We start from the raw sequence: 27,515 nt of genomic DNA on the forward strand, positions 1-27,515 counted from the left end.
TCATGAATGCAAGCTTTATTTGGCTTGGAGACCTCTAAAATCATTGGAGAAATCGACTGCAGAGTTTGTCCATTAAGACATGAAGAGGACCACACAGAGGCCTTCATGCAATCCTCGATGCTGAACCTTGTTGCCGTGCTGAAGATTTGCATGTCGATATCGTCATTTGGAGTCAAAAGTCTGACCCATGGCTTATCCGAGACCGCCGATTCGAGCCATAAACATTTAAACCGGAGATCCCTAGCAAGCTTCTCGAGGTCAAGGATACTAAGGCCCCCAAGGCCCTTGGGGAAACATGTTTGCCCAACCAACCTGGCATTGCCACCAGTAACCTCATCCTTGCAAGCCCAAAGCATACCACACCTTGTTTTTGTCGAAAGCCCTGAGGTGGTTTATCCACCTTGATTGTCGTGATTAGGAAGATGGGCACCCCTATGGGATGGATTTTACAAAGGCTGCACAACCAGCACGGTCGAAGAACATGCACAACCATGGAATTAGCCTAGAGGCTGCCTTGTCAGTGCAAGGTTGGAATAGCAAGGTTTTTAATCATAACTTTTTTCTCTTATGCAAGTCATATACCGTTGTGTTCATTTGCTTCATCCGTGGTCGTTTCTATAACGCCGAAGAATCGATACATGAAACACCGAAGAATCGATACATGACTATGGAGATGTCCACACAGTTGTTTTATTTATCCCACATGGATGACAATGTGATCTACCGATGGACCGTCCAACACCATTGTATGAGCTCTATATGATTCTTGTATTTCATCTTTTTTGTTTTACCTTTCTTTTGGACTGTTACCGCTTTGGACACCCTTGTTATGAGAGTCCGTGTATAACATATTATAAATTGTACCCGCGCGATGTTACCGTATAAGTAATGAAGCGCCCTTACCAAGAAGAAAACAAATATTTAGTTGGATTGTTGGCTTGTAAGTCTGGAAAGCCAAAAGTTAGCACAATCAAACACACCCTTAGACGACGCATGTATGCAAACAACTATGCCTAGGTAATATACATCCCATGTTAGAAAAAGAAATGTTATGTACAATACAGTAATTTTGGTGCTGTTACAACAATCCATTTCTACAGTGGGTACCAATGCCTGCACTAAAACTAATAACTGATATGATCACCCTGCTAGAGTATAGAACGGACGACCGAGTGTACTGCACGTGCTACCTAGGAGAGCCCAGCGGCTCAGAACGCGTTCCAACTCTGCGACATGCCACCCTGCCGCGTGTAGCCGGAGTCGTCGACGCTCCAGTCCGCGTGAGGGTCACCGCCGCTGCCTTGCACCATGTCGCCTAGCAGGTCCCTGAAGCTCTGGAGCGGCAATGGCGCGGCGGGCCAATGGTGCGCTCCCGGTAGGGGACCGGTCGAGTCTTGCTGCCCGTAGCCAACAGCGGCATTGATAGGGGCCTGCAGCGCCGGTGCCACGCCGAGGTCGCTGCTGAGCGAACCTGATGACTCGTCGGAGGCCGGTCTTGGAGCGGCGGCCGTGCTTTTGTAGAACACCCTGCACAGCACCCAGTCCTCCTGCACCGAATATTTTCATCTTAGCACTTTGAATTTGATGGACACGCAAACAAGTGCCCTGTTGCATGTTGGCCTTGATATGGACTACTAATAATCTCAATTTTTTCCGAGTACTAATCTGTTTTGACCGTGCATGAGGAGCCATGATTGTCATGTGTCCTTAACAGGCGACAGGAAGTACACTGGCAAAAGAAATTGGAAACTTGAGATTCCATTGACAGTTTTTACCGACAATTTAACTGTATTTTCTTCAGTCAAAAAAGAAGAAGTCAAATTGAGGACAAAGAAAGTCAAATGATATAAAATAACCAATTTAGTACACGCAGTGTTGTGTTGTTTAATGCCGCTGATGTATGGCGATGGAGCTCACACGAACAACCTTGGACTGGACGTTGGCTTAAACAAAACCTTTTGAACCTTGGTGATATGTGTATGTGTGTACCATGTTTGCATTTCGATAAGACTAGGTCATCTATAATGATTGGCAAGTGGCACATATCGACGCATAGATAGTTAAGTTTATCTTCATATCAGGGAGAGCAGGCAGCACCTACGTAGAGCCTGAATGTGATGAAAATATTTTCTAGCTGTCAAAAGACGAAGCTTCCTTTCTCTACACAAGACAAAAACTAAGGCTCCAACCTATTCCGGTCAAAACTCTCCATCCTAGTCACGGAAAACAAATGGTAGAGGCATAGAATGGCTGCAGGAGCATGCAACTCATCTGATTCGTCTCATGAATAACATGCAAGTGTAGGAGCAGGCGGCATACCCTAAGAGGAGACGGCAACCAGCCGTGGTCGGCGTCGGCGAGCCGCCGACGAACCGCCGGGCAGCCCTCCTCAGCGCGGAACTCGTGCATGACCCACTCCTCCTTGGTTCCCCTTGGGGCTCTCCCTCGGTAGAAGACGAGCGTCTTGCGCATGCCGACGACCGTGCCGCCGGCGCCGGTGATGACGCGGTCCTTGCCGGTGGCCTTCCAGTAGCCGGAGCGCGTGGCGCGGTTGGTGCGCTGCCCCGTCGCGTACTTGCGGTCGTGCAGGCTGAAGAAGTACCACTCCTTGCCGCCCACGCACGCCGCGTCTGCGCGATGTTGTCGAGCCGAGCACATTCAAAAACGACGATGGTGAGAGCAGAATCAAGATGGGGTACTCACAATATATAAGATTAAATTTTCCATAGGGCATCAAGGTTTCGTGGTGTAGTTGGTTATCACGTCAGTCTAACACACTGAAGGTCTCCGGTTCGAACCCGGGCGAAGCCATATTTTTGCCTTTCTACTCGGTATAATCTGCTTTTTTTTTGCTGCGGGGACTCATTGTTCGTACATACATAGTGCAAGAGATTCAAGGGACAGATCGTACCTGGAAGCTCCCACGGCTCGCACTTGTTGAGGTCGACGTCCACCATGTCCACGCCGCCGCCGCTGCGCCTGCCGGAGAGCTTGGGGCAGAGGTAGTCCAGCACGAGCTCGTGGTCCCTCGGGTGGAACCGGAACCCCGGCGGCAGCCTAGCCTCCACCATGCTCATCGAGCTGCTCATTTCGTCTTAGCTTGTGATCGATCGCGCCCGAGCTGAGGAACAGGCGAGAAAGATAGAGCGGAGAGTGGCAATATCGAACACGATGGGCCCGGTATTAATAGGGAGATCTAGCCATGGTCCTCTCTCCGAGCATGTATGTCACCTGCAGATAACCTGACGCAACCACGGCCACTGTTGACGATGCAAATTCTTTTGGACTATTGCTCCATCGGTTTGTCAAAAATTAACTATTCCAAGTACGACCGTTTTGGGAGGAAAATATTACTCTACTACAGCAGTAGCAACTAGTATTGTGGATGTATTCTCCTTATCTCGATCAAGTTGTAATTACAGGGTGACATGACGATCAGAGCCTGTTCGTTTGCGTGTCTTTGTGCAATCGCATATATCATCAGTAGTCTTACTTACACCATGGCAAACCTATGAAAAAAGAAACCCCTTACTGCCTTCTGTGACTCTTAAGACCTTGTCAATCAATTTTTACGTCCGGGAACCGCCCACTGCCTCCCAAAGGATCGATGGATTGATTGGGTTAAGATTACTAAGTAGGCATTGATCGACAGTGACATCGCCGTCAAAAGAGTTTCCAGGTGAACCTATGCCTTTTCTAATGCCTGTTTTGGTAAAATTCCGGCGGGGGAGAAGGGGAGGAAATGGCGCAGCAGCATTACTGTTGTCGCCGTCGGGAACGCGGCAGTCGGCAGTTGACTAGACAGCAGTTTTCTCTGTAGAAATCCGCTAAACCTGCTGCACTGAACAGCACCATGTCCTTTTCACTTCTCAGTGATAAACCTAAAGCAATCTGCATGTATGCATCTATTTTCGCCCAATTTAGGTCTCAGGAGATGCAGCAGGGACACCGTACAGTGGCCTCGATGGCCACCCAAGCGTGAACACAAACGGATGGAAAATAGACATGAAAAGGAAAGTCTACTCGTATCGTCAGCTGCTGCTTTCTGGACTTCTGATGACATGATAAATTGGTAACTATAGTTCGGTTGTCCACTCTTCTGATCGAGGAGATAGTCATGTCAGTCATTTTCAGGGAAGGAGATCCAGTTAGCAAAGAGTGAACCTGCAAGAAGATGTAACCGGGCACTGATTGTGCCACGCAGGTCAGAGCTCCAGAGATGCGCATATTATGAGCGGGTAGCAGACTGTGTGTGTGATAGATACACCTGAACAAAAAGCCATGTCAAGCACGTAAACCAGATCTCCGCGAGGCGCGTTCTGCTTCTGCAAGGTCACCGGCTCCCGGTGAGCAGTCTTGTTAATCTCGCCAAACAATTTCAAGTGGGAGGTTAGCAGCCAGCCAAGTAGCCAATCATCAGCGTGTAAGGTTAATTTACGGAAGCAGTGAGGCGACTCAACCGGACAGCAGAACCTCTTCTCTAGCTCCTAAAAGTAAAAAAGAAAAGAAAAATGCACTAGCATCGATATTCATCAAGTTTTGTCAAGTGAAATAACAAGTTGAACATATATATATTCTTGCAAACGTTAAGCTTCAAGCTAGATATCGACAAAGCCTTTGACTCCATCAATCAAGTAGGACATCCGCAATTTGACAAAGATACTTGAAAGTTTTGGGAAATTAACTGGCATGTGCACTAACTTCCAAAAGAGCTCTGTCGTGTCTATTCGATGTAATTGTGTTGAGCTTCATGAAATTCTTGACGGCATCTCGGCAACAAGTGTCTCCTTCCCTTTGAAATATCTTGGGCTCCCACTATCGGTTTGACAAGTAAAACAAGTTGATTCCAATACCTTGAAGATAAATGTGCCCGGAAGATCCCCCTTGAGTGGCAAGTACATCACCACGGCCGGCCGTTCAGCCCTTCTGAAATCGGTTATAGCAGCCCAAGCCACATACTATCTCACTTCCCTCGTCATTCGGCTAGGCATACTAAAATTCATCAACAAGAGGGCTTTCCTTTGGTCCGCCAACAACACCACCACCAGAGCAAAATGTAAGGTCAATTGAGAGACGGTGTGCCACCCAACTAAGCTTAGAGGGTTTGGATTCATGAATTTGGATAAGTTTGCCACGACCCTTCGTATTGGTTGGCCCTGGCTTGAGTGGAAGGACCCCACTAAAATTTAGATTGACTCATGCAACCCATGTTACGAGGAGGATATGAAAATCTTCTACGTTGCCTCTTCCATCACCATTGGCAACGGGTGCAAGGCATCTTTTTGGGAGGCCACTTGGCTTCATGGGAGAAAATCTAAAGAGGTTGCCCTTCTCATCTTTGCAATCTCTAGAAGGAAATCTTGGAAGGTCGACCATGCTTTGAAAGATAACACTTGGGTTGCTAAAATTAAAATGGGAGACAACTTAACCATACAACATTTAGTGCAATTCGGAGAGCTTTGGGTTCAATTGCAAGACGTGCATCTTAATGAAGATCCATGATGAAATTACTTGGAAGCTATTAGCAAGTGAGAAATACTCGGAATAGTCGGCTTATGAGGTGCACTTCCTTGGATCCATCTCCTTGATGGTCCACAAGACAGTCTGGAAAGCTTGGGCCTCTCCAAAGGCTAAATTTTTCGCTTGACTCCAAACACAAAATCAAATTTAGACGGCGGATCACCTCCAAAAACGAGGTTTGCAAAATTATGGTTTGTGCCCTTTTGCAAGCAAACAACAGAGTCGGTTTGCCACTTCTTGATCAACTGTCACAACATCGTACGCCTTTGGAGATTCATTCAAGATTCGTTGGGCATCCTCGACATACAACCATCCCTTTGGGCTAGTCTTTCAATCAAGCATTGGTGGAGCATGATGAAAAGTGGCTCCATGCCACACCGCAAAGCTGTCGCCTCCGTCACTCTACTAGTCACTTGGGATCTTTGGAGCGAACGCAATGTGCGGGTTTTCCACCACAAACATGTGCCGCATTTAGTTATTCAAGATAAAATTAAGAGTGAAACCCATTTATGGGTAACCGTGGAAGCCAAGCGTTTGGGTGAAATAATGCTTGAAGAGTAGTTCTTTTTTTTCGTTTCTTTGGTTTAGACTATCTTGTCAAAATACTTTCGAAAAAAGCTTCATATTTCTGAATCATTGTACAAGAGATGCGCAAATGTATCACAGACACGGATTTTCATCTGAACATGGTACTGCTACTGACCCCTATGCCAAGGAATAATACTGGACGATGATAGTGCATTGCGTGTTAGGGTAATATGAAAGAAACTTCCTCCATTCACGGTTTCAGATAAGATTGAACACAACTATTAGTAGCACGCGGTGAAGTGATCTGAGCTGGCATTCTCTGAACCTGTCGAAGAAGTTAAATTGCAGCTTTGGCGCCATCTGTAACGTACCCTGCAGCAAATGTCACACGTGCACATTTTGCGACGAATCGGCCGATGATCCAATTAGAGAGCTAACCTGCGAAGACGTGTGAATGATTCGCCGGGTTGACATTTCTCATTGCATATAAAAATGGGGTTAATTAACTCGTCGAGAGGATTTAAGAAACAACACCTCTATTGTGCACAAACCGGATAAGATAACTGCACAGGCTCGAAAAGGAAATCCTTTCTTCCGTGAGTGTTCGGTACGGGTACTTGTCAGAGGTGCTGACTAAGGACAAAGAGGTAAGAACGCGAAAATGTCTAGTGCTACTGAAACGTTGTGAAAAACTGGCAACACATATACAACACCTTTGTCATTCTTTTTTTTTTCATTCTCTATTTTTGGGAAAAAAATACGTGAATATTTTAAAAACATGGAAATAATTCTGAGGTAGATGAACGTTTTACTTCCGTCCTTTATTTTATTGATTTATTTTTATTTTTAGTTCTTTGATGATTTTTTTGTAAATATATGGATCTTGTATGAGACCCATGAACACTTCTGTGGTACCCCTTGAGTCCTTGACATCTCTTTAACGTAGGTGAATATTATTTTTAATGCATGCAGGTTTTTAATATGCTGCAATTTTTTTGTTATATGTGAGCATTCTCTATTTTTTTTGCAATATTTTTTTACCACAACAATATTTTCTAAAATTCAGACGTACAATCTTTTCGAATATGTGAATTTTTTGTTTTTCATATACGAACACCTTATTTTGAACAACAAACAAAAATTTATTTTTAATTATTAATATGATTATAAAATTAAACCAACAAATATATTTTCAAGATTAATATGGAGAAATAAAAAAAAACTATACCTGGTAGTTGGTGACATGGGTATGCCCTACTTGGGCTTAAGGTTTGTGTCACCCTGATGCATATTGCAAACAAGCCCATGATGATGGAAGCCGAAGCCCGCAAGATAAAGTTTGCCGAATAAGGATAGGCCCACTATGGAGCTGGCATAGTTCTAGTTATGCAAGGCACATATGAAACCGACCCGAACTGGACTTTGAGACCTAGTCTCTTATATAAGGGGTAGGAGGAGTCATCGGGAGATCCTCGAATCTTTGTTGTAAACCCTAAATTGTTCTAGTTTACGATGCTTTAACCTCATAATCAATCTATCAGATACACCTTTTGTTTGTCTACCCAATCGACGAAACCATCAATGCACCACTTTTCCCTAAACCCAAAGTCCATATCCATGGACATTGTCGAGGTGACCCCTCGTCAGTTGGCTCTACCAAATACCGACCCCCGTGAGACCGCTGCAGGCGAGCACTCACTACAACTCACAACGAGCAACATGGGATCCCCGCTTTCAGCATTTTATTTTTATTATTAATGAATCATAAAAATATAATTTATTTTAGAAATTCAGATTAACAATCGAAAATTATTCTTTGTTACAAACATATTTTTGGAATCCATGAGCAAACTTTGTTTGAACCCATGAACCTACATATTTTCGAATCTGGTAACCTATTATTTTTGAAACCATAAACCTACCTTTTTGGAATCATGATCATATTTCAAATGTCTTGTGAATATTTTTTAGAACTCCATGAACATTTTTCTAAATCTTGAATAGAACTTTTAGAAGCGGTGTACATACATTTAAAAATCGTGAACATTTATTTGAATTACGTGCACAACTTTCTGAGCTCGTAAAAAAATTTAATCTGCGGCCGTACTTTCTTTGAATCCATGAACATCTTTTTCAACTCCATGAACATTAAAAAAATAAATCATACACACCTCTTTAGGATATATGAACATTTCTTCGAATAAACAATATTTTCATATTTTCGCGTAGCTCCAAGTAATGTTGAATGAAAACTTAGAAATAGAAAATTAGAGGGGTAAATTTTATAAAAACAAAATAGGAAAACATAAAAGAAAACGAAAAACAAAAAATGAGGGGGAAAAAAAGGAAAATTTACCTTATTGGGCCTGGCCTCTCAGTGGAAGTCATTCATCCGGAGCTTCCCTAGCGGAAGCTTAAATTGGAAAATAGATTTGCCGAGCAACATATAGCAGATCGCTCTAAAAGGGGCAGTACAATGCTTGCTAAATCGGCCCTTTTGTAAGTGGGGGCCGAAATAAGGCCCGGCAGAGTTTGCCGAAGCTGGTGACCGAAGATAGGAATTATCTCCAGTTTTTGGTTCATGCTAAGAAGATCATTCATCTTTTTCTCTGAAACTGCGGACATCTCCGGTTGATGATGGAGGCATGGAGCACCTGCAACAGAGGCGATACATCATGCACTTCACTGCGCTACATCATGCGATCCTCTCAAAGTTCAATCCATGACCCACTATGATCTGTCGTTCTGTCCAACAGTCCAAGGGAAGACAAAACCATAAAATGGATGATGATGCGTGGTTTCAGTGTATCAGTCGCCACTATACATAGTTGATGATAGCCAGCCAGGTCGCTACTTTCGAGAGGCAAAAAAACCACTCCATCCGGTAGAAATGATTGGCGCCGCATCGGGGAGGCGCCTTTCCTTTCGGCCTGTCCGCGAAACATTCTCCATGAGATTGAGCGGCATGACGGTGCTTTGTCTTTACGGAATTATAGGGCTCCACTGAAGGGGATGATGGGGCTTTAGTTGTTAAAGAACGGTTAGCTAGCAGTAGCTAGGCCATGTTGAGATGAGAACGGCCTAGAAAAGCTCGGTCTGCCTCTCCCCGGGGGCAGCCGGCCATGGCCAAACCACCGGGCATCTTCGCTCACAACATGCGTTGCCGGTGAGAACAAAGGAAGGAAGTTTGGTGGCTGTTTGCTGTACTACGTGGGATGGGCTTTTTGGAGCGCAACCGTCGGTCCGTGACTTGCAACTCCTACCAACACGTTTGGTGCTGCCTGTACCGGCAAACCTGTACCGGCAAATTACTAGTATGTCTCTTTTCGGAGTAGTTAGCAACCAGACAAATTTAAGTTCCATCACAGAATTTGTTTTTGGTTAACGACCTTCTGGTCTGAAAAAAAAAATCCAAATATATTATTCCGCATCTTTTGTTATGTCAATAAATATTGGGATGTTAAACCAACTCTCTATAATACTCCAGAAGAGTGCAGACTTTTGGTACCAGGCACCACCGATCTAATGTTAAAAAAAATTCAAAAATCACATTTAAGAGCTTTAAAATTGTTTGAAATAAAGATCCAGCTTTACCCGCAAGCAAAAAATAGAAAAATAAAAATCCGGATGTAGATAATTGTTTATCCCACAAATGTGTGAAATACCAAAAAAAAAATTGTATTTTGAGCTGCACAAACATGGCGAACATGTGGATCTGAGTATGCATATTTTTAAATCTCTAAATTTTATCCAAAATTTTCATTTTTGTGTAGCCCGCAACACAAAGAATTTCTTATGTAAATTCTGCATGCTTGTAGGTTTCATCATTGACTATGGCAAGATTATTTTGAATCGAATTTAAAAGTTAGAAATATGATTCATAGTTTTTTCAGAAAAATGAAGGATTGCTAGAACTCAGTAGCCAAAATCACTATTTGTAGAAGAGAATATTAATTATGTAAAACAAGAGGGCTCCCGCAAAGAAGCAATCAAACCAATGTGTCTAGTTCTGTAGGGTATTTGAGATCTTCGTCTCTAGTGAAGGGGTATCAGCGGCGATGAGAATAAACGTCCTTTAGCCCGCCTAGAATCGTAAATTTTTTCCAGGGGAACGTCGATGGACTGGAGTTTGGAGTCGATTAGAGAGCATTAGGTATGTGATAAGTGTCTGTATACGACGATTGCGTTCTGTGCAGGGGATAATGTCGCGACATATTGGTGTCCTCAATTTATGCCTTTGAAGCTCAGCTAGGTCTAGCTTCATCGAGCACTTGAGAGTTTGGTGCACCCTAGAGAAGAGTAAAATGCATCGGAGGTACCGGAACTTGGAGAGGGAAATCGATACGGTCACCCACCTTAGGAATACAACGCGTACAATCACTGAATACGTCGCATGTCCCATCGGTGTCACTGTCTGGCGTACAACGTGTGTACTTGGAGATGTGGGGCGTACTGACGAGGATGGCCCACCGGGCAAGAGGGGTTTGTTTGTAAAAACCATTTTTATTTAGACCCTTCTCTCTCCGGTGGGCAGGCTATCTATTCTTTCTGCTCCTCCCACCGTACCCCTACTCGGTGCCGCCCCTCCCATGGTACCCCTACTCGGTGCCACCCCTCCCTTTTTCCTACCTGTCGGAGTTGATCCTTGGCCGACGTAGATCCATGACGACATCAGGCTCTTCCGTCTCTGCTCTTGCCCCTTCATCCCGATCATCTGATGCCCCGACTGTGGTCGCCTGGTGGAGCAGCGCCGCTATGGCACCAAGGAGCACGGCGGTTGGATCTATTACAAGTGTCTGAAGCATGGGGTAAGCTAGATCTGCCTGATCCCCATCTAGAGATTCTGTGATTTTACGCAAGTGCCAGATCCACAACTTGACAAGTGTCTGAATGATTTTTGTATTTGCATTTTGCAGCGAGGGTGCGATTTCTGGTACTGGGAGCTAGAATACGTTGAGTATCTGATTGACCATGAAATTATCAGAGGAGATGTTGCTGTAGATGCTCATGCATGGGCAGAAGAGAGAAGGGAAGGACTGAAGCTACAGGCGCAGGAATATGCAGCTATTTCCCCTGGACAGGATGAGATGGTGCTGAAGAACTGGAGCTCAATGCTGGAAGCAATGAAGGAAGCAATCTTCATCATGAAGATTGTTGTGTGCTTGCTAGCTTTGCTCCGTGTAGTGGTCATCGGCAAGAAATGATAAGTGCAGTGCTAAGTGGTTTGTAGTAGAAGAAGCAATGCTAAGTGCTAAGTGCTTTTGTACTAGAAGCAGCACTCCAAAGTGCTCTATTTTAAGATGTTGATTTGGAACTGATTTTATTGATTGGATGGTACTTGTGTTGTTTGGAACTGCTGAAATGAACAAATGATCCTTGTGTAATTTGTTGGTTTGGAACTGTTGTTGTGATCAAATTTTACTTCTGTAAGATGTTGGTTTGGAACTGCTAAGTGGTAATGTTTGCGACACTTCTTTCTAACATAGAATCGAGAAATGTAGACACATTCATCCGTATCTAGATAAAGTTATGACACTTCTTTTTAGCATAGGATCGAGAAATGTCGACACATCCATCCGTACCTAGATAAAGTTGCTACACTTCTATTTAACAAAGGATCGAGAAATTTCGACACATACATCCATACCTAGATAAAGTTGCGACACTTCTATTTAACAAAGGATCAAGAAATGTCGACACATCCATCCGTACCTACATAAAGTTGCGACACTTCTTTTTAACATAGGATCGAGAAATTTCGACACATACATCCGTACCTAGATAAAGTTGCGACACTTATTTTTAATAAGGGATTTCTATTTTCGTGCCCTCAGTTCCTTAGTTGTGCTCAGTTTTCCCCAGCTCCTTAGTTTTTCCTCAGTTTCCCCAAGTGCTTGTTTGAAACCCGCAGAAGCAGCTCAGACGGCAGGATTCCCGTTAAGTTGACCGCTCCGTGCTGACGTGTGGGGCCGCGTCGTGTGGGCCCGCGTCGCGTGGGGCTGGTAGAAAGGGACCGCGTGGGACAGGACGAGATAGCGTTTGGTTGCACGTGAGCAGGAGCTGGGTTTTGTCTCTCTCGGCCATTGGCATTTCCCTTTTAAGAGTACCTTTTCTGCCTCCTTCTCTCTGCCTTTTTTCACCTAATTAGTATCAAATCTAGAGAAGCTTGCATTTCTGTCTTTCTTCAATTATTATTTGTGCCTTTTGGCCCTCGTTGTTTGCCCAATATGGCAACAAATCTAGTAGGGAGCCCAATCTAGTACTCCATCTGGTCCATATGTATGTAGTTAAATCTAGAAGCAAATCTACAGGGAATGTACGATAAATTCACAAGATCATATAGTAGAATAGGGATAGATAATATAGATAATAAGCTGCATTCAGCAGCCAAACATAGTAGGGTTCGAGGTTCTTCACAGCAGTACAACACCATCATCCTAACAACATAACAACGAGGGATCCCTAGCTAACAACAAAGGGATCCCAACAACAAAATAGAGGAGGCAGCAGCAGCACACGTCCAGGACTCCGCCTACCCCATCTGCCTCTGCCTCCACTTGTTGCTCCCCTTGGGAGCCTTGGGTTTGAGCGGAGGCATGCGCCCGCCGGAGATCTCCACCAGCTGGATGCTGCGGAGGTGCATGCCGAGCGCCAAGTGCTTGGCGCGGAAGGAGTTGGGGTTCACCGACGCGCCGACCTTGGGGTTGGTGTTGCCGATGTTCTCGGCATGCGTGAGGAGGCAGTTGAAGTCAGTGCCGCCGAGCCTCCTAGTGCAGAAGGGGCATCTGTAGACACCCTTGGCGATGGCGAGGTAGGAGACGTACTAGCCGACCTGCAGCCTCCGCAGCACCTGGCGATTCTTGACGTCATGGTGCTCGTCGTCGCTGCCGACGTCGCTGCCAGACAGCTGATCCATATCAAACGGGAATTTATTAGTGAATGAGTTGCAACGATGACTAACGTGCATGATAACAAAGTTAGGAAAAAACAGAGGCAGCCTCAGTTAGAGTGGACACGATTATATGTCTACAGGGACGGTGTAAGCGAACCAAACCTCATGCACAACAGATTTGTACACAGAAATGGTTCGCTGAACCCTCCCTGTAAAAATCTGTGCCCACCGATTCATCATAGGCAAAGAAACAGATTCCAGATCTGAACTTGAACACATTCCAGATTATTTGCAAAATTAAACGGTTGATATCTTTTGATTCGTGCATAAAATAACTGATTGAGATCCTATGATTACTTGCATAAATTAACTGATTGAGATCCCATTATTACTTGCATAAATTAACCGAATGGCCGAACCCCAAATCTTAAACGAAATCAAGGAGGGATCAAAGAAAAATGGAATAAAATCGGCGCAAATATTAGCCCAATACTCATCCATCCACAGATCCATCTACACCAGCACAAATAGGGTTCAAAAAGGAATGGGGAACAAAAAAGGAAGCAAACCGTAGTTACCTCGTTCCATGGGTCCTCCATGGAGGTGTCGTTGGGGTTCGGGGGCGGGACGTACGTCACCGGCTCGTAGGGGTCATATCCCGGTGGGATCTGACCGCCACCGGCGGCAGCAGCCTCCGATGCACCGGCGGAGGCGGCGGCAACGTCCGTTGAGGGGACGGCGGCGACGTCCGTTGAGGGGACGGCGTCGAAGAGGGAGGCGTCGCGCTTGGAGCCGACGGCGCCGTGGACGATGGGATTGGCATTCTCCTTGTCCATCTCGCCGGCAGAGGAGAGGGAGAGGGAGAGGGTTTTCTGCTTTGGAGAAGATGATGGGACGTGAGAGAGGCGGCGTTGCGTAGGCGAGTGAGAGTGACAGAGATAGTGGGAGGAGGCGTCTATAAAGGCAAGGGGTGGTTAATGCGACCCGCGTCCTACGCGTCCACCGCTGCACGTTTGCACTTCTGCACGTCTTGGACTTCTGCAATGCGACACGCGTCCACTGCACGTCTTCCATTTCTGCACCGCAACACGCGTCCTCGAGTCTAACCCTGAAAATTTAGATATACTCAGGTATAACCTCGAGTATTATACTAGCATTTTGTGTGTGCTCAGTTTTCCCCTTGAGTGCTAATACTGGCTAGTGCAATATGCTCAGTTTTACCCTCAAGTAGCTGGTCAACAGACAGTCAACAAATGGGATTAACTAGTTAAATGAGTCATTTAATATGTAAAAAATTCCGAAAAATAGTGGCACATACTCATGGAGTCTTTACCACAAATTGCCAGTTCTCAAAACATAGATAAGTCATAGATAAATCAAGTTTTACCACAAATTGCCACTTCTCAAAGGCCTTCTCAAATCACCTAGTAGCTATGAAGGTGCATGGTTTTTCACAATAAGCCCTTCCCAAAACAGCTTTCCAGAAAACATACTTTGTCTAAATGAGGCCACAATTCTCACACTCATGTATATTTGTATTGCAAATAGTTTGAGATAGGCCAAGATGGGTTTTATTGTACAAAACACGTATTTTCCATTTTTTAAATCTCATATTTGAATCCCTTAGTCTGTTTATTACATAGGTGCCCTTGGTTACTTGATACTACTCAGTTTTGCCCTCTTCCTCCACAAATTCTCTCACACGTGCAACATTGCCCTGATGGTCTAGCCCATGTCACGCGGATCGTGCCCGCCGACCGTTCGTATGATCTAACGGGCAGGATAACCCCTCTCTCTCTGTGTCGGCGGTTACCTTCCACTCTCTAAGTATGCTAAAGGGCGGTTTTTTGTATTCATTTTCACGCGCTAAAAATTATAAACTCTTTTAGGCATTACTTTTCACGCAAAAAATGATAAACCATCACCGATTTGTTGTAGCCATTAATTTTCACGTAAAAAATGATAAACCATCACCGATTTGTTGTAGCCATTAATTTTCACGAAAAAATGATAAACCATCACCGATTTGTTGTAGCCATTAATTTTCACGAAAAAGATGATAAACCATCACCAATTTGTTGTAGCCATTAATTTTCACGCAAAAAATGATAAACGAACCAATCTATCTATCTCTGTATTTGAAGTTTGGAAGGGTTCACCATCTAGTTATGTTAACTTTCGAGGTTTTGACCTGAAAACAAATGGGTATTATAAAGGGAAATAAAAGTTCAAAAAAATGTAAAAACGAAACAATCTACCTATCTTTGTATAGAAGATCGTCTGTATGATTTTTGAGGTCATTTAGAGAAGGTAGAAAAAAATCCCTTTTGAGAAGGTCGAAAAAACCTAACTTGTTACAAAAGCTGGTTTCAGTGAGACCTAACCAAATTTGGCATACATTATGTCATATCTATAACAACAAGGAATATCTAAAAGGGAAAGTTTCACAAAATTTGAAGTTTATGGCGAAAATGATGCCATACATGATGCTGTTTTTCGAGGTTTTGAAAAGCTGGTTTCAGTGAGACGAAACGGCATGCGTTTAAGCAAAGTGATTTTTTCGAACATCTCCAAATGACCCCAAATTTGCCATACATGATGCCATACGTGTAACAACAAGGAACCCTATCTAAAAAGTGTCAAAAAAGTTTGCCCAACCGTATAGCTCTATCAAAAAGAACCTCACCATGGCGCTAGTATAATTTTGGGCTTAGTTACAAACTTTCGTTACCTAACCTTCAACACGAAACTTGTTTCAAATCACTTTTGGCGTACAAGAAAAAAATCCCTCCTTAATTCGAGCACCACAGCCTCCAAACTTTGCCGATGCCGATATCGGCATGGTCAGAACGGCTATGCTCGCCGCCACTGCTACGTCACCGTCGGGATGCACCCTCAATCCCGTCCCCTCATTCGATCACTGACACACCAGAGATACCGCCGAGGCCAATGCCGAACGTACATGCTGATGCCAATGCCGAACATGCATCCACGCCGATGTGGGCACGGCCACGCCGCCCCGCTATGCTGGACGCCACAGACCACCGCGAGGTCTTTCCCTTCGCCACCACACTCTTCTAGCACCCATCTATACACGCCAGAAAGGAGAGACACTAGTTTTCTCTACATTGCTCGCGTTCGTGTCGGACACGGTCAGTCAAAGTTTTGAGGTAGTCGTTGATGTCGTCGACCATTTCTTCTCTTCTTTGCATGGTTAAACGCGTCTAGTTCATATCTATCTAATGCGTCTGGTCTCGCCTCATGCAGTTCTTTGTGGACGTCGATCTCATCTCGGCACCCCGCAGGCCACCTCCTTCGTGCCATCGCTGTAGAGCTCCGTTTAAAAATATATTCCTACCCGTGTATTGCCCCTTGTATCAGCGCCATGGCCCACTTGTCATTCGATATACCGAAGCCCCACTCGGGCGCGTTTTGGTCAGGGATACAGCGATGCTTACGGTCAAACAAAGATGGATGGTCTGACGTGTCTTTGCGGGCTCTACGTGGCCCCACTAGTCAGAAGATAACGGTCAACCGTCGGGCAACCGGCCGTTACAGCACCTGTGATGGTTTTAGACAAGGTCTTGGGAAAAACTGAGGAAAAACTAAGGAGCTGGGGAAAACTGAGCACAACTAAGGAACCGGGGGCACGAAAATAGAAATCCCTTTTAATAAAGGATCGAGAAAAATCGACACATACTCTAAAAATTAACAGCCATATTTCCTTTAATGTCACTTATATTTAAGCACATTGCATTATCAGTCATAACAGAAATGAAAAGATGATATTGGTGTGCAAATATTTAAGCACATTGCATTATCACTCATAACACAAATGCAAAGATGATATTGGTTTGCAAATATTTAAGCACATTGCATTATCATTCAGTACTGACCAAAATACAAAGCCACTCCAGTTGATCATTTCCCTAAGCACCTCAGTTCATCAAACATGCTCACTTTCTTGGTCTTCTTTGCTGCATGCCCAACAGGAACATCTTCTTGTGTACTACTAGCTCCTTCCAGATTTGCAATTACCTCAGTATTTCTCAGCTCCTCTGAATATCTTGCTCTTACTGCTGCCTTGGCCTCTTCTATCCTCCTCTTCTCTTCCTTTTTCTTCTCATCAGCTTCTCTCTTTCTCTTATCAGCTAGCTCCTTCTTTGTCTTAGCAACAAACCTTCTAGCCTCATCTCTAGCTTTCCTGGTGTTCTCAGCATCCACTCTTCTCCTATCCTTTCTCTCAACAACTTCTTGTGTCCTAGCTTGTGCTTGTTGTAGATTTCTCTGTTCTTGCTCAAGTTTTTTCTGTGCAGCTGCTTCAGCTTTTTTCAACTGTGTAGTGTACTTTGCTTCCAAGACTGCCAGCTTCATATCCTCCAACTCCTTGTTTTTCTGGGCTTGCATGGCTTGCAACTTCCTTGCAAGATCTCCTTGGTTAAGGGTATCAGGCCTTGCTTGAGGTTGACGGAAGCTTGCTCTTGCGTCAGCTATGAAAGCATTCTCAGGTGTTGGTCCAGCTGTTGTTTCTCTGGACACAGTTCTCTGAAAATGCAGATAATGCATGTCTATATTAGCACAGAAGAAAATAGAAATAAATTCATAGGAGCAACAATGCATAGTAAATCAACTTGTTGACGCATGGTTTCAACAACAAGAACCTCCACAGTAGTTGCATGGACAGTATTGTCCGATGGTACCTCAACCTGACACAAAAACATAAACTGAATTCATAGAAGCAATAAAAATAAAAGAAGAAAATGTAGAACATATTGTTACTTGTGTTCTGACAGCTTATGTGTCAACATTTGTTGATGGCATTGGTGGCACAATTCTAGGATCTGGGAGCCCTGCTTTTCTCCATTTGCAGCCTCCTCTATTGTGTTTAGGCTCTCCACAGTAGGAGCAGTGCATTATGACACCATGCCTACTCGTCCTTTTGCCACCACCTCTTGCATCAACTTCCCAGGAGCCTTCCTTCTGCATCTTGTTGGTCCGCCAACATGAACTCTGTAGGTAGAATTGTTGACCCATCCATTCTGACCCACTCTGTCTTATCCTTGCATGGATGGACAATATTTCCATAGGCTTTCTTGTACATTTCTATTGAGTAGCACTTATGCACATACTCAACAGGGTCCAGTCTTCCGACCTCATGCATGAGATTGCATGTGGCAAGGGATACCACTCTTCTGCCATATCATGCAAGTGCATGTTTGATGGGTGAGGTCAACAATATAATCAGTAGGAATGGAGTTCACAACCTCACCTACTTTAAAGATGCCATCACCTGATCCATCCACAAAGCTATTGTTTGAACACTCAATTGCTTTCTCTAGCTTCTTCTGGATCTTGGTACATAAGGCACCTGGCCAGGCATTTGCATCTTTCTTTTTAGTGTAGTACCATGTCATGACATGATCCTTAATTTTCACAAACATGGCTAGCATTGGGAGCTCCCTTGCATCCAAAATGTACCTACAAATGTGGAGAATCATCCTCATGTAAATACAAATGTAGCATGCTGAGTAAAATCATCCTAATGTAAATGTGGACAAGAACTTACTTGTTAAATACTTCACCATCGTTGTTCAACAAGATTTCACACTTGGGCAGGTCACTCTGGAAAGCCCTTACCAAGTCTTTGGATCCATTTCATCAAGCCACTCATAAGCATCAGGGTTTAAGAGCTTCATATGATGCATGTTCTTCTCATATTTCACTACTGTGCTGCTCCTTGCAGTGATCCACAATTGGTTCTTTAATTAGTGCATTGATGTCTACGGGTGCTTCTATTCTTGTAGACAGTGTTGGGCCTCCAAGAGCAGAGGTTTGTAGAACAGCAACAAGTTTCCCTTAAGTGGATCACCCAAGGTTTATCGATCTCAGGGAGGAAGAGGTCAAAGATATCCCTCTCATGCAACCCTGCAACCACAAAGCAAGAAGTCTCTTGTGTCCCCAACACACCTAATAGGTGCACTAGTTCGGCGAAGAGATAGTGAAATACAGGTGGTATGAATAAGTATGAGCAGTAGAAACAGCGCCAGAAAAGTGCTTTGCTGTCCAGTACTGGTGTGTGGTTGATGGTGGTAATATTTCAGATAGTACAGATGCAGTAGAACAGTAAACAAGCAGCGATAGCAGTATTTAGGAACAAGGCCTAGGGATCATACTTTCACTAGTGGACACTCTCAACATTGATCACATAACAGAATAAATAGATAGATGCTAGACTCTACACCCTCTTGTTGGATGATGAACACCACTAACTGTGTAGGATTACACGAACCCTCAATGCCGGAGTTAACAAGCTCCACAATATTCGATGTTCATTTTTAAATAACCTTAGAGTGCATGACAGATCAACATAACCAAACCAAGTACTAACATAGCATGCACACTGTCACCTTCACGCTACGAAAGGAGGCATAGATCACATCAATACTATCATAGCAATAGTTAACTTCATAATCTACAAGAGATCACAATCATAGCCTACGCCAAGTACTACACGATGCACCCACTGTCACCATTACACTGTGCAGGAGGAATAAACTACTTTAATAACATCACTAGAGTAGCACACAGATAAATTGTGATACAAAACACATTGCAATCATAAAGAGATATAAATAAGCACTTCACTATGCCATTCATAACAGTGAATAAGTATTCTGTGAAATATAGCCTAAGAGACCCACACGGTGCACACACTGTCACCTTTACACACGTGGGACAAGGAGTCTCCGGAGATCACATAAGTAAAATCCACTTGACTAGCATAATGACATCTAGATTACAAGCATCATCATATGAATCTCAATCATGTAAGGCAGCTCATGAGATTATTGTATTGAAGTACATAGGGAGAGAGATGAACCACATAGCTACCGGTACAGCCCCTTAGCCTCGATGGAGAACTACTCCCTCCTCATGGGAGACAGCAGCGGTGATGAAGATGGCGGTGGAGATGGCAGCGGTGTCGATGGAGAAGCCTTCCGGGGGCACTTCCCCGTCCCGGCAGGGTGCCGGAACAGAGACTCCTGTCCCCCAGATCTTGGCTTCGCGATGGCGGCGGCTCTGGATGGTTTCTCGTACCGTGGTTTTTCCGTATCGATGTTTTAGGTCAGGGACCTTTATATAGGCGAAGAGGCGGCGTCAGAAGGTCAACGAGGCGACGACTCAACAGGGGGGCGCGGGCCCCCCCTTGGCCGCGCCAGGGTAGTGTCTGGTGGGCCTGTGGCCCCCCTCTGGCTCCTCTCGGGTGTTCTGGAAGCTTCGTGGGATCCTAAGATGCTGGGCGTTGATTTCGTCCGATTCCGAGAATATTTCCTTACTAGGATTTCTGAAACCAAAAACAACAGAAAACAGGAACTGGCCCTTCGGCATCTCGTCAATAGGTTAGTTCCGGAAAACGCATAAATATGACATAAAGTATGTATAAAACATGTAGATATCATCAATAATGTGGCATGGAACATAAGAAATTATCGATACGTCGGAGACGTATCAGCATCCCCAAGCTTAGTTTCTGCGCTCGTCCCACTGTAAACGATAACAAAGATAATTTCTGGAGTGACATGCCATCATACCCTTGATCATACTATTGTAAGCACATGTAATGAATGCAGCGATCAAAACAATGGTAAATGACATGAGTAAACAACTGAATCATATAGCAAAGACTTTTCATGAATAATACTTCAAGACAAGCATCAATAAGTCTTGCATAAGAGTTAACTCATAAAGCAATAATTCAAAGTAAAGGTATCGAAGCAACACAAAGGAAGATTAAGTTTCAGCGGTTGCTTTCAACTTGTAACATGTATATCTCATGGATATTGTCAATGTAGAGTAATATAACAAGTGCAATATACAAGTATGTAGGAATCAATGCACAGTTCACACAAGTGTTTGATTCTTGAGATGGAGAGAAATAGGTGAACTGACTCAACATAAAAGTAAAAGAATGGCCCTTCGCAGAGGGAAGCATTGATTGCTATATTTGTGCTAGAGCTTTGATTTTGAAAACATATAGAGAGCATAAAAGTAAAATTTTGAGAGGTGTTTGTTGTTGTCAACGAATGGTAGTGGGCACTCTAACCCCCTGATACGTCTCCAACGTATCTATAATTTCCGATGTTCCATGCTTGTTTTATGACAATACCAACATGTTTTGTTCACACTTTATATCATTTTCATGCATTTTCCGGAACTAACCTATTAACAAGATGCCACAGTGCCGCTTCTGTTTTCTGCTGTTTTTGGTTCCAGAAAGGCTGTTCGGGCAATATTCTCGGAATTGGACGAAATCAACGCCAAACCTCCTATTTTTCCCGGAAGCGTCCAGAACACCGAAGAAGAGTCGGAGAGGGGCCAGGGGGCCACCACACCACATGGCGGCGCGGGCCAGGCCTAGGCCGCGCCGGCCTAGGGTGTGGCGCCCCCAGGTGCCCCCCCTGCGCCGCCTCTTCGCCTATAAAAGCCCTTTCGACCTAAAAACGCAGTACCGATTGGCGAAAACCACAGAAACCTTCCAGAGCCGCCGCCATCGCGAGGCCAAGATCTGGGGGACAGGAGTCTCTGTTCCGGCACGCTGCCGGAGCGGGGAAGTGCCCCCGGAAGGCTTCTCCATCGACACCGCTGCCATCTCCACCGCCATCTTCATCACCGCTGCTGCTCCCATGAGGAGGGAGTAGTTCTCCATCGAGGCTCGGGGCTGTACCGGTAGCTATGTGGTTCATCTCTCCCATGTACCTCAATACAATAATCTCATGAGCTGCTTTACATGATTGAGATTCATATGAGTTTTGTATCACTATTCATCTATGTGCTACTCTAGCAATGTTATTAAAGTAGTCCTATTCCTCCTGCACGTGTGTAAAGGTGACAGTGTGTGCACCGTGTTAGTACTTGGTTTATGCTATGATCATGATCTCTTGTAGATTGCGAAGTTAACTATTGCTATGATAATATTGATGTGATCTATTCCTCCTACATATGCATAAAGGTGACAGTGTGCATGCTATGTTAGTACTTGGTTTAATCTGTTGATCTATCTTACACTATAAGGTTACTTAAATATGAACAAATTGTGGAGCTTGTTAACTCCGGCATTGAGGGTTCGTGTAATCCTACGCAATGCGTTCATCATCCAACAAAAGTGTAGAGTATGCATTTATCTATTCTGTTATGTGATCAATGTTGAGAGTGTCCACTAGTGAAAGTCTAATCCCTAGGCCTTGTTCCTAAATACTGCTGCGTTACTACTGCTTGTTTACTGTTTCACTGTGTTACTACTGCTGCAATACTACCACCATCAACTACACGCCCGCAAGCTATTTTCTGGCACCGTTGCTACTGCTCATACTTATTTATACCACCTGTATTTCACTATCTCTTCGCCGAACTAGTGCACCTATTAGGTGTGTTGGGGACACAAGAGACTTCTTGCTTTGTGGTTGCAGGGTTGCATGAGAGGGATATCTTTGACCTCTTCCTCCCTGAGTTCGATAAACCTTGGGTGATCCACTTAAGGGAAAACTTGCTGCTGTTCTACAAACCTCTGCTCTTGGAGGCCCAACACTGTCTACAGGAAAGGAGGGGGAACGTAGACATCAAGCACTTTTCTGGCGCCGTTGCCGGGGAGGAAAGGTAAAAGGTACTCACACTCCGGACCTCGGCTACCATGCTATTTTCTGCCATTGTAAGTACTCGAAGCTATTTCCTTTAGATCCTGCAATTGCATCTTTTTGTTTCTTGTTTACACTAGTAAGGCATAATGGACAACAATGAGCTTTTTACTCTATTTCCTGATTTAAGACATGGATGGTTTGATCCGAAAATTAAAAAACCCATGGAACATATTAATATGAACACTTTGAACACCATTGTTGCTAATGATATGGAAAATTCTAAGCTTGGGGAAGCTGGTTTTGATGAGCATGATCTTTTTAGTCCCCCAAGAATTGAGGAGAAAATTTACTTTGATGATACTTTGCCTCCTATTTATGATGATTATAATGATAGTAGTCTTTTGTTACCGCCTGTTATGGAGGATGAATTTGATTATGATTACAATATGCCTCCTATATTTGATGATGAGAATAATAATGATAGCTACTTTGTTGAATTTGCTCCCACTACAACTAATAAAATTGATTATGCTTATGTGGAGAGTAATAATTTTATGCATGAGACTCATGATAAGAATGCTTTATGTGATAGTTATATTGTTGAGTTTGCTCATGATGCTACTGAAAGTTATTATGAGAGAGGAAAATATGGTTGTAGAAATTTTCATGTTACTAAAATGCCTCTCTATGTGCTGAAATTTTTGAAGCTACACTTGTTTTATCTTTCTATGCTTGTTGCATTATGCTTCTTGAACTTGTTTATTTACAAGATTCCTTTTCATAGGAAGCATGTTAGACTTAAATGTGTTTTGAATTTGCCTCTGGATGCTCTCTTTTGCTTCAACTACTATTTCTTGCGAGTGCATCATTAAAACTGCTGAGCCCATCTTAATGGCTATAAAGAAAAGAACTTCTTGGGAGATAACCCATGTGTTATTTTGCTACAGTACTTTGTTTTATATTTGTGTCTTGGAAGTTGTTTACTACTGTAGCAACCTCTCCTTATCTTAGTTTTGTGTTTTGTTGTGCCAAGTAAAGTCTTTGATAGAAAAGTAAGTACTAGATTTGGATTACTGCGCAGTTCCAGATTTCTTTGCTGTCACGAATCTGGGTCCACCTCCCTGTAGGTAGCTCAGAAAATTAAGCCAATTTACGTGCGTGATCCTCAGATATGTACGCAACTTTCATTCAATTTGAGCATTTTAATTTGAGCAAGTCTGGTGCCATTTTAAAATTCGTCAATACGAACTGTTCTGTTTTGACAGATTCTTCCTTTTATTTCGCATTGCCTCTTTTGCTATGTTGGATGAATTTCTTTGATCCACTAATGTCCAGTAGCATTATGCAATGTCCAGAAGTGTTAAGAATGATTGTGTCACCTCTGAATATGTTAATTTTTATTGTGCACTAACCCTCTAATGAGTTGTTTCGAGTTTGGTGTGGAGGAAGTTTTCAAGGGTCAAGAAAGGAGGATGATATACTATGATCAAGAAGAGTGAAAGCTCTAAGCTTGGGGATGCCCCGGTGGTTCATCCCTGCATATTTCAAGAAGACTCAAGCGTCTAAGCTTGGGGATGCCCAAGGCATCCCCTTCTTCATCGACAAATTATCAGGTTCCTTCTCTTGAAACTATATTTTTATTCGGTCACATCTTATGTGCTTTACTTGGAGCGTCTGTATGCTTTTGTTTTTGTTTGTGTTTGAATAAATGCTTGTGTGGGGGAGAGACACGCTCCGCTGGTTCGTATGAACACATGTGTTCTTAGCTCATAATATTCATGGCGAAGTTCTTCGTTAAATTGTTATATGGTTGGAATTGGAAAATGATACATGTAGTAATTGCTATAAATGTCTTGGGTAATGTGATACTTGGCAATTATTGTGCTCATGTTTAAGCTCTTGCATCATATGCTTTGCACCCATTAATGAAGAAATACATAGAGCATGCTAAAATTTGGTTTGCATATTTTGTTTCTCTAAGGTCTAGATATTTTCTAGTAAAATGTTTGAACAACAAGGAAGACGATGTATAGTTTTATAATGCTTGTAATATGTCTTTTATGTGAGTTTTGCTGTACTAGTTCGTGCTTGTGTTTGCTTCAAACAACCTTGCTAGCCTAAACCTTGTATCGAGAGGGAATACTTCTCATGCATCCAAATCCTTGAGCCAAACAACACTATGCCATTTGTGTCCACCATACCTACCTACTACATGGTATTTTCCGCCATTCCAAAGTAAATTGCTTGAGTGCTACCTTTAAAATTCCATCATTCACCTTTGCAATATATAGCTCATGGGACAAATAGCTTAAAAACTATTGTGGTATTGAATATGTAATTATGCACTTTAGCTCTTATTAAGTTGCTTGTTGTGCGATAACCATGTTCACTGGGGACGCCATCAACTATTCATTGTTGAATTTCATGTGAGTTGCTATGCATGTCCGTCTTGTCTGAAGTAAGAGAGATCTACCACCCTATGGTTAAGCATGCATATTGTTAGAGAAGAACATTGGGCCGCTAACTAAAGCCATGATCCATGGTGGAAGTTTCAGTTTTGGACATATATCCTCAATCTCATATGAGAAAATTATTAATTGTTGTTACATGCTTATGCATAAAAGAGGAGTCCATTATCTGTTGTCTATGTTGTCCCGGTATGGATGTCTAAGTTGAGAATAATCAATAGCGAGAAATCCAATGCGAGCTTTCTCCTTAGACCTTTGTACAAAGTGCATAGAGGTACCCCTTTGTGACACTTGGTTAAAACATGTGCATTGTGATGATCCGGTAGTCCAAGCTAATTAGGACAAGGTGCGGGCACTATTAGTATACTATGCATGAGGCTTGCAACTTGTAAGATATAATTTACATGATACATATGCTTTATTACTACCGTTGACAAAATTGTTTCATGTTTTCAAAATAAAAGCTCTAGCACAAATATAGCAATCGATGCTTTCCTCTTTGAAGGACCATTCTTTTACTTTTATTGTTGAGTCAGTTCACCTATCTTTCTCCACCTCAAGAAGCAAACATTTGTGTGAACTGTGCATTGATTCTTATATACTTGCTTATTGCATTTGTTATATTGCTTTGCATTGACAACTATCCATGAGATATACATGTTACAAGTTGAAAGCAACCGCTGAAACTTAATCTTCCATTGTGTTGCTTCAATGTCTCTACTATGAATTTATTGCTTTATGAGTAACTCTTATGCAAGACTTATTGATGCTTGTCTCAAAAGTACTATTCATGAAAAGTCTTTGCTATATGATTCACTTGTTTACTCATTGCATTTACATTGTTTCGAATCGCTGCATTCATCTCATATGCTTTACAATGGTATGATTAAGATTATGTTGGTAGCATGTCACCTCAGAAATTATCTTTTATCGTTTACCTACTCGAGGACGAGTAGGAACTAAGCTTGGGGATGCTGATACGTCTCCAACGTATCTATAATTTCCGATGTTCCATGCTTGTTTTATGACAATATCAACATGTTTTGTTCACACTTTATATCATTTTCATGCATTTTCCAGAACTAACCTATTAACAAGATGCCACAGTGCCAGTTCCTGTTTTCTGCTGTTTTTGGTTCCAGAAAGGCTGTTCGGGCAATATTCTCGGAATTGGACGAAATCAACGCCAAACCTCCTATTTTTCCCGGAAGCGTCCAGAACACCGAAGAAGAGTCGGAGAGGGGCCAGGGGGCCACCACACCACATGGCGGCGCGGGCCAGGCCTAGGCCGCGCCGGCCTAGGGTGTGGCGCCCCCAGGTGCCCCCCCTGCGCCGCCTCTTCGCCTATAAAAGCCCTTTCGACCTAAAAACGCAGTACCGATTGGCGAAAACCACAGAAACCTTCCAGAGCCGCCGCCATCGCGAGGCCAAGATCTGGGGGACAGGAGTCTCTGTTCCGGCATGCTGCCGGAGCGGGGAAGTGCCCCCGGAAGGCTTCTCCATCGACACCGCTGCCATCTCCACCGCCATCTTCATCACCGCTGCTGCTCCCATGAGGAGGGAGTAGTTCTCCATCGAGGCTCGGGGCTGTACCGGTAGCTATGTGGTTCATCTCTCCCATGTACCTCAATACAATAATCTCATGAGCTGCTTTACATGATTGAGATTCATATGAGTTTTGTATCACTATTCATCTATGTGCTACTCTAGCAATGTTATTAAAGTAGTCCTATTCCTCCTGCACGTGTGTAAAGGTGACAGTGTGTGCACCGTGTTAGTACTTGGTTTATGCTATGATCATGATCTCTTGTAGATTGCGAAGTTAACTATTGCTATGATAATATTGATGTGATCTATTCCTCCTACATATGCATGAAGGTGACAGTGTGCATGCTATGTTAGTACTTGGTTTAATCTGTTGATCTATCTTACACTATAAGGTTACTTAAATATGAACAAATTGTGGAGCTTGTTAACTCCGGCATTGAGGGTTCGTGTAATCCTACGCAATGCGTTCATCATCCAACAAAAGTGTAGAGTATGCATTTATCTATTCTGTTATGTGATCAATGTTGAGAGTGTCCACTAGTGAAAGTCTAATCCCTAGGCCTTGTTCCTAAATACTGCTGCGTTACTACTGCTTGTTTACTGTTTCACTGTGTTACTACTGCTGCAATACTACCACCATCAACTACACGCCCGCAAGCTATTTTCTAGCACCGTTGCTACTGCTCATACTTATTTATACCACCTGTATTTCACTATCTCTTCGCCGAACTAGTGCACCTATTAGGTGTGTTGGGGACACAAGAGACTTCTTGCTTTGTGGTTGCAGGGTTGCATGAGAGGGATATCTTTGACCTCTTCCTCCCTGAGTTCGATAAACCTTGGGTGATCCACTTAAGGGAAAACTTGCTGCTGTTCTACAAACCTCTGCTCTTGGAGGCCCAACACTGTCTACAGGAAAGGAGG

General features: G+C 43.5%; 1 protein-coding gene and 1 non-coding gene across 2 annotated transcripts; one reads left to right on the forward strand and one right to left on the reverse strand.

The window, feature by feature from the left end:
- Positions 1-952: 952 nt before the first annotated feature.
- On the reverse strand, positions 953-3,288 carry LOC127336145 (NAC domain-containing protein 21/22). Its single transcript, XM_051362918.2, has 3 exons — positions 2,912-3,288; positions 2,320-2,630; positions 953-1,547 (listed from the first exon to the last, which is right to left on the reverse strand). The coding sequence occupies exons 1-3, from the start codon at positions 3,087-3,089 to the stop codon at positions 1,209-1,211; spliced, it is 828 nt and encodes a 275-aa protein (XP_051218878.1). The 5' UTR covers positions 3,090-3,288; the 3' UTR covers positions 953-1,208.
- On the forward strand, positions 2,738-2,811 carry TRNAV-AAC (transfer RNA valine (anticodon AAC)). Its single transcript has one exon. It is a non-coding gene; the product is annotated as a tRNA-Val (tRNA).
- Positions 3,289-27,515: the final 24,227 nt, after the last annotated feature.

This window comes from Lolium perenne, chromosome 2 (assembly GCF_019359855.2).
Source record: "Lolium perenne isolate Kyuss_39 chromosome 2, Kyuss_2.0, whole genome shotgun sequence".
NCBI classification, from domain to species: Eukaryota; Viridiplantae; Streptophyta; class Magnoliopsida; order Poales; family Poaceae; genus Lolium; species Lolium perenne.